Consider the following 14099-nt stretch of genomic DNA (forward strand, 5'->3'; position numbering starts at 1 on the left):
CAACATGTAATGTGACATGAGGTAAATGTGAGCAATGAGCATGCAACAGGAAGAACATTAAAAACCTGTTTATATGCTTGTTGATTTCAAATGTAGGTAAAAATATCCCGACTGGAAAATATCTTCTCCCAGACAGTAAAATTCGTCATTTGAACATTGATTAAACATCTGCAGATGTAGAATCAATGTAAAAATGAAGGATTTTACTGTCTGGGCTCTTTTGAAAAATATCCATCCTGATAGCTGGTCTACAGAATTTGAAAGATATTTTTTGTATGAATATATTTTGTAGTGTATGGATTTTTTTCCAATTACCGTTTACTTCAACCATGTCAGACCAGCCAAACAATAGCTACACACAATATAATACGCACTGAATACATAAATTATTTAGTTTGAGGTTTTAGACAAATACAACCAAAACAAAGCTATATGAACAAACGCCCAGGTAAGAGTTTAGGTGCAACATTTACATAGGCTACATTATGAGGCATCCATGAGTTATTTTGATCCCCCAGCTTCATGTCAAAATTATTTCGGGAAACTCTTTTAGAGAAATCACACACACTGAAGCGTTTCTGCTTTGTCATATACTTATCACAAAGGTAACAAAATATATAGCATTTGGATTGTTACAACAGTGTTCTGTGTCATACATGCCAAAAGCATAATAGCCTACTATATTTAAGCTATTTCTACAGGAAATGTGCTGATTCTTAACCACTTTTTCTAAGAACTTTCATTCCTTATATACACTTCACTTTACACATTGCTGGTGTTTTGAACTTTCTACTGTATTAACCAATTGAATCAGACAAATGCAATTATGACATTACAATTATACATAGAGCTGGAAATGAGTTATTAGCAGGTGCGCCGAAACGATTTTTGACTGGGGGGGGGGCAGGATTATAAAAAAAGGGCACTTTTGTTACTAAAAGGCCCATTTTTTTTTTAAGTTTTAAGATAACATGTAGCGATAATGCTCATCTATCAGCTCATTATCGAGTAATGATACCAGTGTCCAGTATACAAAGAACAATGGCACAGAAGGGCATCATGCTATGTTATAATGATGTAACCTACTGTGATACAGAATTTTGTGTTGTGAATATTATGTTGAGGCAAAAATAAACGATAATAATTGTAAAGGCTATAAGCGAATAGCAGAAATTGTTATATATACTGTTATTGCAAAATGTGCAGTAGCTTACGTGACCTTAAAAGGGCACCATTGCTCTCCTACCCCCCATCCACAGAAAAATTGAGGGCAGAGAGGCATTCGCTTCTCCGCTTCTGGCGCCCCTGGTTATTAAACTAATGGAAAGCTTTCGGATGTTGATTTCAAATTACATTTAAGGAATATCTCTAAAGCTAGTGCCAATTCGAAACACTAAGTGCATTTTCAGAATCAGGTGACATGAAATATTCTAAATAAGTGCCAAAAATTTTTGTTGGCCTATGTAACGCACAACTTAATACTTGTATTTTCTTTGACTAGTTTTATCACTGATAGCTTCTATATCCGTTTCATAACTCATGAGGTAACATTTGTAACAACCATGACAAAATTTAGAAAATCCCATAGCACCATCTGTTTATTCAAATGGATTAGTTTAAAGTCAGGGTTGTCGGTATTTTACCCAACCCAAAAAAACCGGGATGTTTTTTTTTAAAAAACCCATAAAAAACCCAGAGCATCATATTTGTCCAATTTTTATCAGAAAATTGAAAAAATGAACCAAAGTACTACAAGGTACTTAAAACAAACTTCAAATTAGGACTTAAGGATGTGATTGTGAAGTAAATTTCCAAAGATAAATTGAAAATACAGTGGATATTTCTGTACACAAAATCAAGTACTGCCACTTTGTACCACACTAAAACTCATTTATGCAAGAACGCCTCATAGTTAAACAGCCCTAGTGCATTATTTTATTGAGTTATGCCAGCATGTACTGTGAGTGAGAGGCACTTCATTCGTAAAAAGTAGTATTTGAGGTGAAATAAGCATGAATCTACCTTTATTGCATCTTTTTCAAATAAAACCCCAAAAAACCCGGGTTTTTTTAAAAAAAACATGCGGGTTGGGCTTTTTTAAAAAAATCCGGGTTTTTCCCAATCCTGTTTAAAGTAGTGATTAATCAACTAAAGTCTCAGTGAAAAAAACAGTTGTCAAATGGCATTTCATGATTAACAATAGAGGTTAATCAAATAAAGTCTCAACCAAAGTCTCAGCAGGAAAAAAATAGTTGCGAAAGAGCATTTGATGATGATAATCAACTAGTTTAAAATCTAGTGGCTGCTTAGAGTAAACCAATGTTTTGTCGTTACATGATCTATATATCATAAAATAATCGTTGCTAGATATCACTATATACCTGCAAGATACCAGCTAATTTACATCTACCTCACCATGACAATAATCTTTTCATTTGCACGGGTATGGAAAGGTAAGTTTAAAAAAAAACGCCCACCTAAATGATCCCTACAAATTCTCTAAAAAAAAGTTGTCGCTGCATTTTCAAGAAATCGGTTGTCTCCGAATCAGCATCTCCAAATCGGATCCTTCAAAATGGGCCATTCTGTTCAAATGCTCTCAACTTCCAATGCATCTAGGAACTTTTAAGCAATCTGAGTATTAATTTTGCTTAGTTGATTCTAATTTTCTTTACTTTCAGTTCTTATTACAAAATCAGTCTGCTTTATTGATCCATATAGCAACTTGATCACATACCTTTACACTGTGTTCATGACACGCATTTAGCTGCAGTATTTATATTTTTAATTGTTCAACAGTAAGTAATGATGTGCAACAAGTGGGTTCGCTGTAAGACAAAGCACATCAAATTAGACAGATAGTCAATTAAATCACAAAAATTGAAACTTCTTGAGAATTCTCCTGTGGTTATTTACAACCTCAGCTTAACATCAAATTCCGAATCTTACATTTTGATGATCTTCTTCAAAGTAAAACAGAACATTGATGTTTAAGCTATGATATATAGTATACGGTACAATACTGCATTTTCCCAATCATACAATTTATATAAACAGGCCAAAAGTCTACATACGTTACAGTCACCTTAAGTAAGAATATAAGCTTGTCGGCTTGTTTCTGCAGAAACTAATAAATGAAACTCATGATTAACTGATTAACTTCATATTTTTAATCCATAAAATAATTCATAATAGCACTACTGCCCACACAAGCAGACTCACTATTATTTATCAATTATAAGAAACAATTTGGTAGCAAATGCAATGCTTTTCCTACATTCTATTTACACAGCCATGTAAAGATAGAAGGGCACAATGACAAATGATGTAACATAATAATACGCACAATTGCACACTACAAAAATGACCAACCTTAAACTAACAAAACATTTTAGTTTTAACAAGCAAATAGAAATTAAATGCTTATTGATTATACAAATAAACTTGGCAGATTATTGATAATAGCATTGGTATTTATATATTTGAATGTACAGAAAGTACAACAATATTAAGATAATTAAAAATGTAGTCACTTAAATTTACAAACTTTGAATACCTTAGTAAGGAAAAACAATTTTTTTAGATTCAGTTTCACATTATCAAACCACAATAGAAAGGTTATACATTATACAATATATAATACATACTGTACACTGCATATTTGCAGCTGCTGCACTAGGTTCTAGCTCTTATCATGCAATATTTGCAGAGCAAAATTTCGATGTATGTTTATGAAGTTTGCGCACAACTGCACATGTATCATCAAATTGCATGCCTACATCTGACTTTTAGAATCAACACTTTTATGAAGGTGATCTTCAGCATAACATGTATTAAGAGTAATTGCATGTCAAGAATTCAAATACCGTAATATAAAATGTTAAAATATTGTCTTTGAATTGTACAGTTATTTATAGGAATGTATATTTTTAAGGTTATGACAATGTGTGCACGCACGCTCATACACATACAAAAAACGTTTTGCATCTTACTGAACCAATAATGAATCACACTAGTTGGAATCTTGTCCAATAAGTTTCTGAGTTGAGGTAACTATAAATTTATAACATTAACAAAATGACATAGCTCTATGACAAACCTTCAATGCTTTGTGACACCCGTACCGTATTCTTGACCAGACTATTAATATTATATCTCATAATAATATTATTTAGGCTCCACAACATTGAAGCATAGACAATAGACATGTAGACAGACGGAATGCCACATATGCACCCACACTGTAGTGTCAGGCAATAGAGGTGCCGCATCATTGTGGCAGCACCTGATTAAAGTAATATATACATTTTGCATAACATTTGTTTACTTGGTGCTTGCAATAGTGCAGTACAGAGGAAACCAGACAATTGCATACCAGTACGGTAATGAACTTCTTTTTTTATGCATGTAACCGATACATGCAAGATGCAACTATCTAAAAAAAATCTGCCAGCAGATTGATATTCAGGAATCTTATGCAATAAACTGGTTTATGCGTTTAACAAGCATACAATTGATTGTGTCTATTATTCTATATATTTTATTAATGCCTACACCATTAACATGCAGTTTGAATGTGATTACTTCTAAATTAATAGTCATAGTTTTTTTGATATTTCTGGTTGATAGGTTAGCTGTTAGGTTAGCCTTATAGATGAAGGACATTCCATGAGAGACTATTCAAATACAAGCTTGAAAACAGAAAATCCATGACAATAGTTTCAGACACAAGTGTTATTATTATGTACAACCGCCATAGTAATACTTATAAATAACCACCAAGCATCCAATAGCATACACTTTATTCAATATAGCATCAAAATTTCCCGGTGCCATAGTGAGGCAGCATCTTAATCATCTGACACCACAGTGCGGACGCCTACATGTCTACACAAGTTTTGCTCCAATTCTATTTATACGTTTTTAAATGCACATGTAACTACAACTGCTTCATTTCTGTAGTATCTCTGAGCATCTGTTGAAGTTTGGAATCACTTGCTTTATATGGTTTCTCTCCATAAACAAGAAGAGAAATTCCTAAAAGTCACAGTTTGTCAGTGATAAGTACAAGCATTGTCAGAATAAAATCTTGTACAGTCAGTATAATATAAAATACATTCATCATTATGAATATTGAGCCGGCGAAGTATCGCACTTGAATAAAATTGTCCAATTTAGAACTTATATACGCGCTTCTCGTCTTTTGCTTTGAAAGAGAAAAAGAAAAAGGTGCCTGTATAGTGACGTCATGACCGGTCAAATAGTGTTTCAGATTCAAAGACCAGCGCCGGTCAAATAGCCACTGCCTTAAAAGAACTGCTTGTTTCTGGCGACTCTGCAATGTATCTAAAATAGTTTTTAAGAAGTTAAAACCTTGCATATGTTATTAACTTTTGATGCAATTCTAGTAAGAGTTTTTAGTCTGGGAAGTTGATAATCCTTTCAAAATAGCTCATATGCTGCTCTGGATCAAGTAAAATATTGAAAAACTCGAATCAATGTTGCTGGAGAATAAAGTTTGCTTCCAACTAAGCATGTGGAAGACATTGCTCCTCTGTAATAATCTAGCACTTGACCGCGACTTTTGTTTGCTTTTAATAGATAATTAACTACTTCTTCTATAATTGACCAGTGACCCCTTGGTCATTTTAACAATTCTATTTTTGACTAAAGAGAAGATAAAGCGTTTAATTCCAAGATGGTAACAATCAAGGCTGTGGCTATTCTTACAACATATTGTAAAAATAGCCTCAGAGGCTATTCTTACAAGCACCACTCAAGCATTACGTTTGACATCAATATGCGCTCATGCGTGATCTGGAACTGGTATACAAGTCGCCACCCTGGTTAAAAAGGCGATGACGTCACACAGGAGGAATCCACCATAAAATGGTGGAAAAGTGGGGTGAAAATAGTCAACCATGACAAAAAAAAGCATGCAAGTGTCCGCTTTTACCTAATAGCTATGTAACACAGGCCCGAAAAACACCACATATCTCCTTAGAAAAGAGTTAAACTTGACCAAGTTTAACTATTTATCCGAAGAATACTTCTAAAGATACCAGCATTTAATCAATAATATATCTTTGTCGTTTCTGCTTCGATTTTTACAATTAAACCATTGCTGGAAAGCGCAAGCTATCGTTTATCCAAATGAAGGTCAGCCAGACTCTAAAAGTTAAAAATATTTCTTAGGTAAAGAGTTGAACTTGACCGACTTTAACCATTTATCCCAAAAATACTTGTAAAGATACCAGCATTTAATAAACGCTAATCTAAAGAACATATCTCTGTCTATTGACAAGCAAAAGTTGAGGTTGATAGCTTTTTCACAAAGCGAGCAACCGGGCTTCAAACACAAGCAAATAGCGCCCGATGACTCGTTGCATTTCCGAATCGAAGCAAGTATACAAGTCTCCCCGGTCTGCGATCATTATATGTCTTTATTAAATTAGTTGTAAGTTGCTTGTTTCTGCTTCGAATTTAACAATTGAACCATTGCTGGAAAGCACAAGCTATCATCTATCCAAATTAAGGTCAGCCAGACTCTAAAAGTTAAAAATATTTCTTAGGTAAAGAGTTGAACTTGACCGACTTTAACCATTTATCCCACAAATATTTTTAAAGATAACAGCATTTAATAAACGCTAATCTAAACAACATATCTCTGTCTATTGACAAGCAAAAGTTGAGGTTGATAGCTTTTTCACAAAGCGAGCAACCGGGCTTCAAACACAAGCAAATAGCGCCAGATGACTCGTTGCATTTCCGAAAAGCTAGGCTATTTACAAAAAGTGAATACCGCACATGTTAAACAAAAACTGTACATATTTTGAGCACAGCACAGTAACTGTTAGGCCAGATCATCACCCATGTGTCCCTCCTCTCCTTGCCTAGATGAGACCTGCCATTTGTCCTCGCAACCCTTTTTGTTTCCCGACCAAACTGAGAAGTTTAGAGTTTCGTTATTTGTTGGATGCAAATAGACGCATGCTTACATTTTTGACCACCTTAAAACACTAAACCAGTTTCTGCTCGACATAGCCTACAGTGTTCAATTTTTGTCCCAGGAATCAACTCTTCAAGCAATACTTTCCCTACTTTGTGTGCACTAACATCCTAATTTATATGCCATTGTTAACAATTGCGATATTCGTGAATTCATTTGAGGCTTTGGGTACCGGAATTAATATACTTATTTGAACTAGCAAATTCAATCCACAACACTTTCCACTAGGCTGTTACTTAACACTAAGCACGCATATGCGCTGCGATTTGTGGCCGTGTTAGCAACTGAAAAAAAGCCTTGGTGTGAAGATCACAGAATTGTTCAAAATGTGAGCTCAGTAGCCTATTACTGTGCTTGCAACTGCATGGTGCTATCAACGTGCAAAACAACTCGGCTCCAGGTCCCCTGCGGTCACAGACACGCATATTATCCCTGAATAGGGGGGTATCGCGTTTGCCATTCGCTCATTGTCGCCTGGTTTGATTGCAAACAAGTCTGTTCTATGTAGTTGCTTTCCTCATTGCGTCCAGTATGTCAGCACAATTGCTTTATCATCGCGAACGCCATTGTCACTTTTCCTCATCCACCTTTCCCAGGCTTGTTCGCGATGAAAGGCACAGAGTAACACGTAGCAATCTGCGGAACAAGAAGTCGTGGGCACTGAGTGGTAAAGTACAGTAGCAACTTAACAGTGACGACACAAATGCATGAGCAATGGAGACAGCACACAAGCAACGAAAATGTTAATGCAATTCACTAACTTGAAAAAACGCTTTCGATGGCCTTGATTTCCGCCTCACATTTATCGGTCATGAAAAACGAAGGGTTCCAGTTTTCTGACCACCCTTTTACAACAGAAAGTGCTTCTGCTATGTCCGAAGCTTGTTCATTTTGGATAATAAACGTAGCAACAACCTGGTAACCAACATTCGTTCTGACGCAAAGAAAAAATAGAGGAAGGGAATACTTGGACGTCTTGTAAGTTGCATCCAAGAGGCAAATGCCTTGGCCGCAACGATGCAACAATCGTATTATCTTCATCTAAGATGAGTTACAATCAACTAAATTTTCATCTTATGATAGTAGCCTACAGAAATAATATACGGTACTGTACGTAACATTGAAAACCACCAAGCCTACTACGTGAATATGGTAAAAAATAAATTGTCTCAAAAAGATTGGTTGTGACCCAAACCCTGCCTTTGGTTACCGCTGGACATGTCACTTGGTCCAATCAATAACACCACATAGGCGTATGGATTTGGCACACTAGATGGAAAAAATACAAAAGAGGTCAGTGAAGTAGGCTAGGCTACTCTGAATCAACAAAGCTTTTACACCTGAAAACTGAGTGTCTTTAAGAAACGAGATGCAAAGTTGATGAAACAGAACACATTTACATATGTTTATAGCATTTTTTGCAGTTAGTAAACCGTTTCCTCTTTTATGATGCCTAACCTCCACTTTGGTGAAAACACTGTGCTTTGCAGAAACCTTTTCAGAATCTTTGTCAACAAAGAAAAGGCTTATTATTGTAGTATGAATATCAACACTTAGTACACTAGTGAATTACAATGACAGGATGTTAAAAATCAACATTAACATGGCACCGTATGCTCGTTTCTGAACAACAACAAGCTTCGTTCCTGCTTTTGCTTCGTACTCTTCAATGGATCTCATGGCATCTTCAACTGAAGCCAACCACTTTCAACAATAAACAATTGATTTTTTACTGTTATAAACTTATGGATCTTCATCACCCATTTTTTGCCATAAGAAATCAAAGCATTTATGCCATAGCCTAAGATTACAGTGAAGAAATGTAAATACTACACACATGCAACAAATCTGGATTTAGCGAGTATAAGGTAGCTGATAGTTTGAAGCTCCAGTTTTTCTTCTTTCCTTCTACTATAAGTACTTCACCACATTTAGGTTTGTTTTATTCTGATGACAGCTCCTGATGAGTCAGTCAAAAAAAAAACTGCAGCTTCGAGCTACCTTTTACTTGCTATTTTCAAGTTCTGTACCACCATTTGCTATGAAAGAGTTCAACATACGTATACTAATTGTGTTAAGTTGGAAACAGTAAAATAGTTGAATATTGATGAACTGTTGAAGGTCTTGTTGGACCGTAGTATATTGCAGCAACTACATTACAAACCTGTACTAGTCCATGACTTTCAGCCAACTCTCCCAAAGAATGTTAAATGTCCTAAATGCATCAGAACTTTTAATGCCAGGATTGGACTCATTAGTCATTCAAGAACACATCGTTAGCGTTTTATGTGAGGACCATTGAAGAAACGATTTTTATCAAATGTTACAAGTTTCAAGCATAACGCGTCAAGGCCAATAAGTCTTTTCGTAGTTCACGGTTTACATAACCTTGGTTTAATTGACAAAGCGAGATTGCAGTATCACCTGAACATTCAATGTCACTTCTCCATAAGGTTGCATTTCCTGCAGAACCAAGACTTCGTTTTTGGCGGCATTGTTCTACCAAGACATCTCAGATGGTGCCAATCCAGACACGAGTCGCACATGATGCTGTCGCCTGCATCAAGATCTAAATAACAGGAGATGCACAACCAGCGGCCTTTATTTCGCAAAGTGGTCAGTAGGTTCTCCATCAACGTCCAACCGTCAAAAGAAAAATGTCTTCGCACAGAAGCAATGGCAATGTTTTCATCTAAACACTTCATTGGAATTCTTTCGGGCAACGTTTCAATTTCATTTTCTTCGATCAGTCGATCGCTGAATGGACGCAAGACCTCTTCTACTACCTCAGAATCGACAAACCAACTGAGTATTGCTGAAAAATATGACCATGGGTGACTTTGTTTGATGTAGCCTACGTACGCTTTGACGTAGCCTATCGGCTAGGCAGACCCACAGAAGTCAAAGTGTAGTTTTTTAAACTAACGTAGGCTATAACAAAAATGAAGTCACACAAACATAAATGCAACAAACCTGCTTCTTTCTGAAAAGACGACTTCAGTCTGAATGAAATTGGTCCGCTCTTTTTTTGTCTCTTGCGTGGTAACCCAATGACTGTCAATCCAGCTCCTTTTGGCCTGCCACGTTTCATCATCTTCGGTGGAAATTTAATTGATCCTGCATCATCTGTTAATAAACACAACGAGAATCGAATATAGGCTACAACGTAGAAAACATCACTATTTCAACGTTTTTATTAAAAAATTAATAAACATAATGCATTATGCAATGCAAGAAAAAACAACTAATCAGAAATGAATGTTTCAGAAACAGCACATACTTGTAAAAGACTGAATAGAACTGGACGGTGTCTGCATCATAATCGCACTGGTATCAACGGTCGACAAGACGTCACCGGGTGTGTGCTGTAAAGTACTGTTTGAGACCGTAGGAAATACAATTCCAGGATCATTGCTGGAAGATGTTGCAGCAGCACTTCCAGTATCAGTGCCTGAAAAGGATCATGCAGTTGTTCACAAAAGCAGAATTACTGAGCATCTGCAACCTTGTATAATCGTAAATTAGTGCGCAACTGCGCATGCAGTACATATTAGCCCACATATTGGATAGCTCAACGCCATAAAAATCATTGCTCAAAAAAAAATTGACTGCAAAATCACGACGCAAGTTGCAGTAACTAACCCATATCTCTTCAGATATTTGAAAAAGTAGGCTAGTTTTTCTGATTTAGTAAATAGTGCTAGCATATAGGCCTACCTTTCTGAGTTTGACCCAAAAAGTTCACAACTTGGAATTTCTTTCCTTCCTGCAAGAACTCTGCAATTTGTCGTAAATTATCCAGGTTGTATTGGAATTCATCCATTCCTTGTTCAGATATCATTAACGCAATCTTCTGGGAAATATCTTGAACACGGCGATACTTTTGCTGTTCTGATAAAACACATCTTCTTTGAGGCTTGTTAAGAATCTCAACAGCTGGTAATGTGGATGCAGGACCGTTGTCCAGTGAGTTTCTTGTCAGGCGATGGGATTTAAGAAAATATTGCATTGTCCACCGTTCTGAACAAAGATTGGGATTGTACTCTGACATATGGAGCTGCCTTCTAACTGCCAAGACATGCCTACAAGGTAGCAGCATTGATGATGTGAATCCACAAGGACATGCTGTTGTTGTGACTGCCAATTCCCCATGGACACGAGATTTTACTATGGCAGAATCATTCAAAATCTCTGACATGACAACCTTTTCCGCTAACTTGAATTGTTGTTGCACATGAATATATGCAAATGGTGTCAGTAGCTGTTGGTATTGTCTCTCCGCCACACTTGAAATCGCATCAATTGGAACCTTAAGGAAAGCATTTGACGCTTTGTGGTCACGTTCGGTGGAAAGAGATTGGATACATGCCATCAGATCTTTAAAAAACATGGTCATTCCTGAGTATCTTGTTATGACACTTTTCAACTTTCCATTGATGGATTCCAGTCGATTATTAGTTCTGTTCAAAAAATTAGCTTTCAAGTTGCTCAGTCCATCCACCCATTGATGTCGAATAGCATGCCAGTTATCGTTATAATATGTTGTGACAGCAATTGGGACTGTGTCAACGAATTGGTTATACAGTAAATTATAAGCTGACTCATTTTTGGCATTTGCCAGTTTTCCTAAAATTTCCAGTGATACCTGCCTTTGGGCTGAAGAAATGCCTAATTTTTCCATGGAAACTTCTCTACGAAAAGTGCGAAGGGTATGAAAATAGCAAATTAAAATTTCTGCAGTAGGCAGCATTTTCATCATGGCATCCCGCTCTGCCATGTCTTTGTCAGCCATTACAACCTCCACTTTATCCCAAGCTGGATTGTGGAGTTTAAACTGAGTTAACAGCTTGCTGATGGTCAGTTTGTCTTCAGTGGCTACAAGCCACAGACACACAATTTCACTCTGACCTAAGCCATCAACATTCAGCATCACATATAATGGCATTCTCAAGTCATTAAGTTTGTAGGTTGCATCAATCAGCAGCATTTCGGGATATGCCGCAAAGGTTTCCCGCATGTCTTTCGTTTGAAAGTATATCGCCTGCAATTGTTTGTCATCATCTGCAAACACATCTACTGCAGCACCTAAAATGAAAATAAACTGAGGATTAGTATACCCTACAAAGCAAGAATCTTGACAATCCTGGGCCAGACTAAAATAGCGCAAAACAATTAGGCCTATTAGGCACTCCATCAGATTTAAAAGCAAAAACATCAACTTTTAGTGAAATTTGTTTTCTATTCTATGTTATTTTAATTATTGGCCAGAGGAAGGATGTTTAGGCCTTTGGTAATATTTACATCATATAATCAATGTTCCAACTGAGCGGTTGTATACCACTCTCACCCCATTCTCTAAAAGATGCCACATTGCAATGCTTAGGGTCCGTTAAAAGGATCCATTAGGAGTAAACTTTTACGTAGATTTCAAATTTAGCAATGTTTTCTATTTCTATCCACTCAAAGTAGAATTGTTTCAAGATATTGAAGACCTTTGATTGAATTCCTTGATCCCGCTTTCAATCTTACAATCCCCATAGCGCCTTATGTTGCAACAAAAATCTTTGGAGCATGAGTTTGGGAAAGTAGAATGAATTCTTGTGAAGAAAATGAAGCAAAAAATACTCTCAATTGACCCTTTATAGCTCAATGTTGCAAATTTTCCACACGTTGTAGGGTACTGCTAATGTTCTGTGTTGGTTATACTAGACAAACGTTTTCTGAATAGAAAAACGTCTGAAAATTAGATATTTTTCTTGTGTAGCCTACTATGATGTGCGTACTGGTAATCCGCAGTTTGCTGCAGTAGACGGAGTCTATTGACCGGTAAACCAGGCGGTCAACACTTTAAATTGAACTGGCAATGGTGAGATTGAACCCACGTCATCGAAATAATTCATCTGCAGTCTAAACCATTACGGCAAGAGGTCAATCGCGAATTGCTTAATTGACATTATATCTGAAATGGTTCAAGAAGAATGCTCACAATATCATGTGACACTCAATCTGCAGCAGCGACCTGTAGATTGCAAATATGCCTACGGTGTTGACCAATGTTACAGGCAACCTGGTAGCCTATTCTTGCATTGCTGCAGTACTACAATGATGCAAAAAATTAGATTTTTCCAAGGTCATGACCCTGACCACAGCTTGCACACACACATCCGGCTCTAGGCCGGAGTCACATCACCTCCAGTACGGAGCCAGAATTTGACCGGAACCGGAGCTCATTCTATCACTACTTATCATACTGCACATAGAAATTAGAAAGTCATCTCTACTATTTAGCATGAACATATCTTGTACTGTATAACAGACAAAAAAGTTTTGTCTGTCGACTAACCTTTTTCTTTGTTCATTTCATTAATAAGTTCATCATAGGTGTTTTCATACAAAGGTCTCTGTTTTGCGGCAATATTATGCAGATCTTTAAGAATAACTGTTTTTCCTGTAGAAGCTGGAATGTGCTTTTGTACCAACTTTTTATTTGCTTTGGTGGCAAGCATTTCTCCGATCACACTTCTTTCTGTTTCATTTAATCTTCGTTGTTTAGGCATCAAATTAAATGCATTCTGAAAAATAATTTATATGCACATAATCAAGAAAACGACATATCTTTTGACAGGTGTCCAACCCACAGAGATGGGCAAGATCACCAGGTTTGGTGAATCGGCGGCTTGAATATGACCAGTTTCGCACAAACTGGTCATATTCAGCATGTGCGTAGTCATGCGCGCAAAGTGAAATGACCACTTTACCGTGTCTTACGATGAAGTCAAGATCAGAAAAACTGTCTTGCAACATTCTTAACGTGTTTTAGTACAGTAGCAAACAATATTTGAACTTCAAGTGTCATAATCAAAATGCAATTATACACGAAAAGTAATTTTTTGGATAGAGGGGGTTTTGGACGGAAATTTCAATTTTTTTTACTAGTGGTCTTAGAATGTACTGTTGTATCCTAAAACCTGGGTTAAAATTGAATTTGAAAAAAAAGCCGATTAACCCCCCCCCCCCCCTAATGTTATTGCTCTTTTTTATCCTTCACATAATTTCTGATGAAAGCCTCCTTATCATATACAGGGCTAGT

The 14099-nt window shown here is 36.6% G+C and overlaps 1 protein-coding gene across 3 annotated transcripts; it reads right to left on the reverse strand.

Moving 5' to 3' along the window:
- Window positions 1-7422: 7422 nt before the first annotated feature.
- LOC145785446 (zinc finger SWIM domain-containing protein 3-like) lies at window positions 7423-12090 on the reverse strand. Of its 3 annotated transcripts, none has more exons than XR_014291173.1 (5): window positions 10727-12090; window positions 10290-10460; window positions 9983-10135; window positions 9174-9824; window positions 7423-8713 (listed from the first exon to the last, which is right to left on the reverse strand). XR_014291173.1 is itself a non-coding variant. In XM_082597102.1 (4 exons), exons 1-4 carry the CDS (start codon window positions 12024-12026, stop codon window positions 9448-9450), a joined length of 2001 nt encoding a protein of 666 aa, XP_082453228.1. In that variant the 5' UTR covers window positions 12027-12090; the 3' UTR covers window positions 7423-9447. The 3 variants fall into 3 exon arrangements, 1 of the variants encoding a protein (XP_082453228.1); XR_014291172.1 differs by having other exon boundaries at window positions 7423-7645; window positions 7771-9824; XM_082597102.1 differs by having other exon boundaries at window positions 7423-9824.
- Between the last annotated feature and the right edge of the window lie 2009 nt (window positions 12091-14099).

This window comes from Aplidium turbinatum, chromosome 16 (genome assembly GCF_918807975.1).
Source record: "Aplidium turbinatum chromosome 16, kaAplTurb1.1, whole genome shotgun sequence".
NCBI lineage: Eukaryota > Metazoa > Chordata > Ascidiacea > Aplousobranchia > Polyclinidae > Aplidium > Aplidium turbinatum.

Coding starts and splice junctions, on each gene's coding strand:
- LOC145785446 (XM_082597102.1), bottom strand. CDS start 12,026: ATGCGGGAAACCTTTGCGGCATATCCCGAAATGCTGCTGATTGATGCA. Junction 10,136..10,289: donor TTCTATTCAGTCTTTTACAA/GTATGTGCTGTT, acceptor GTTTATTAACAG/ATGATGCAGGATCAATTAAA. Junction 9,825..9,982: donor GTCTTTTCAGAAAGAAGCAG/GTTTGTTGCATT, acceptor CATATTTTTCAG/CAATACTCAGTTGGTTTGTC.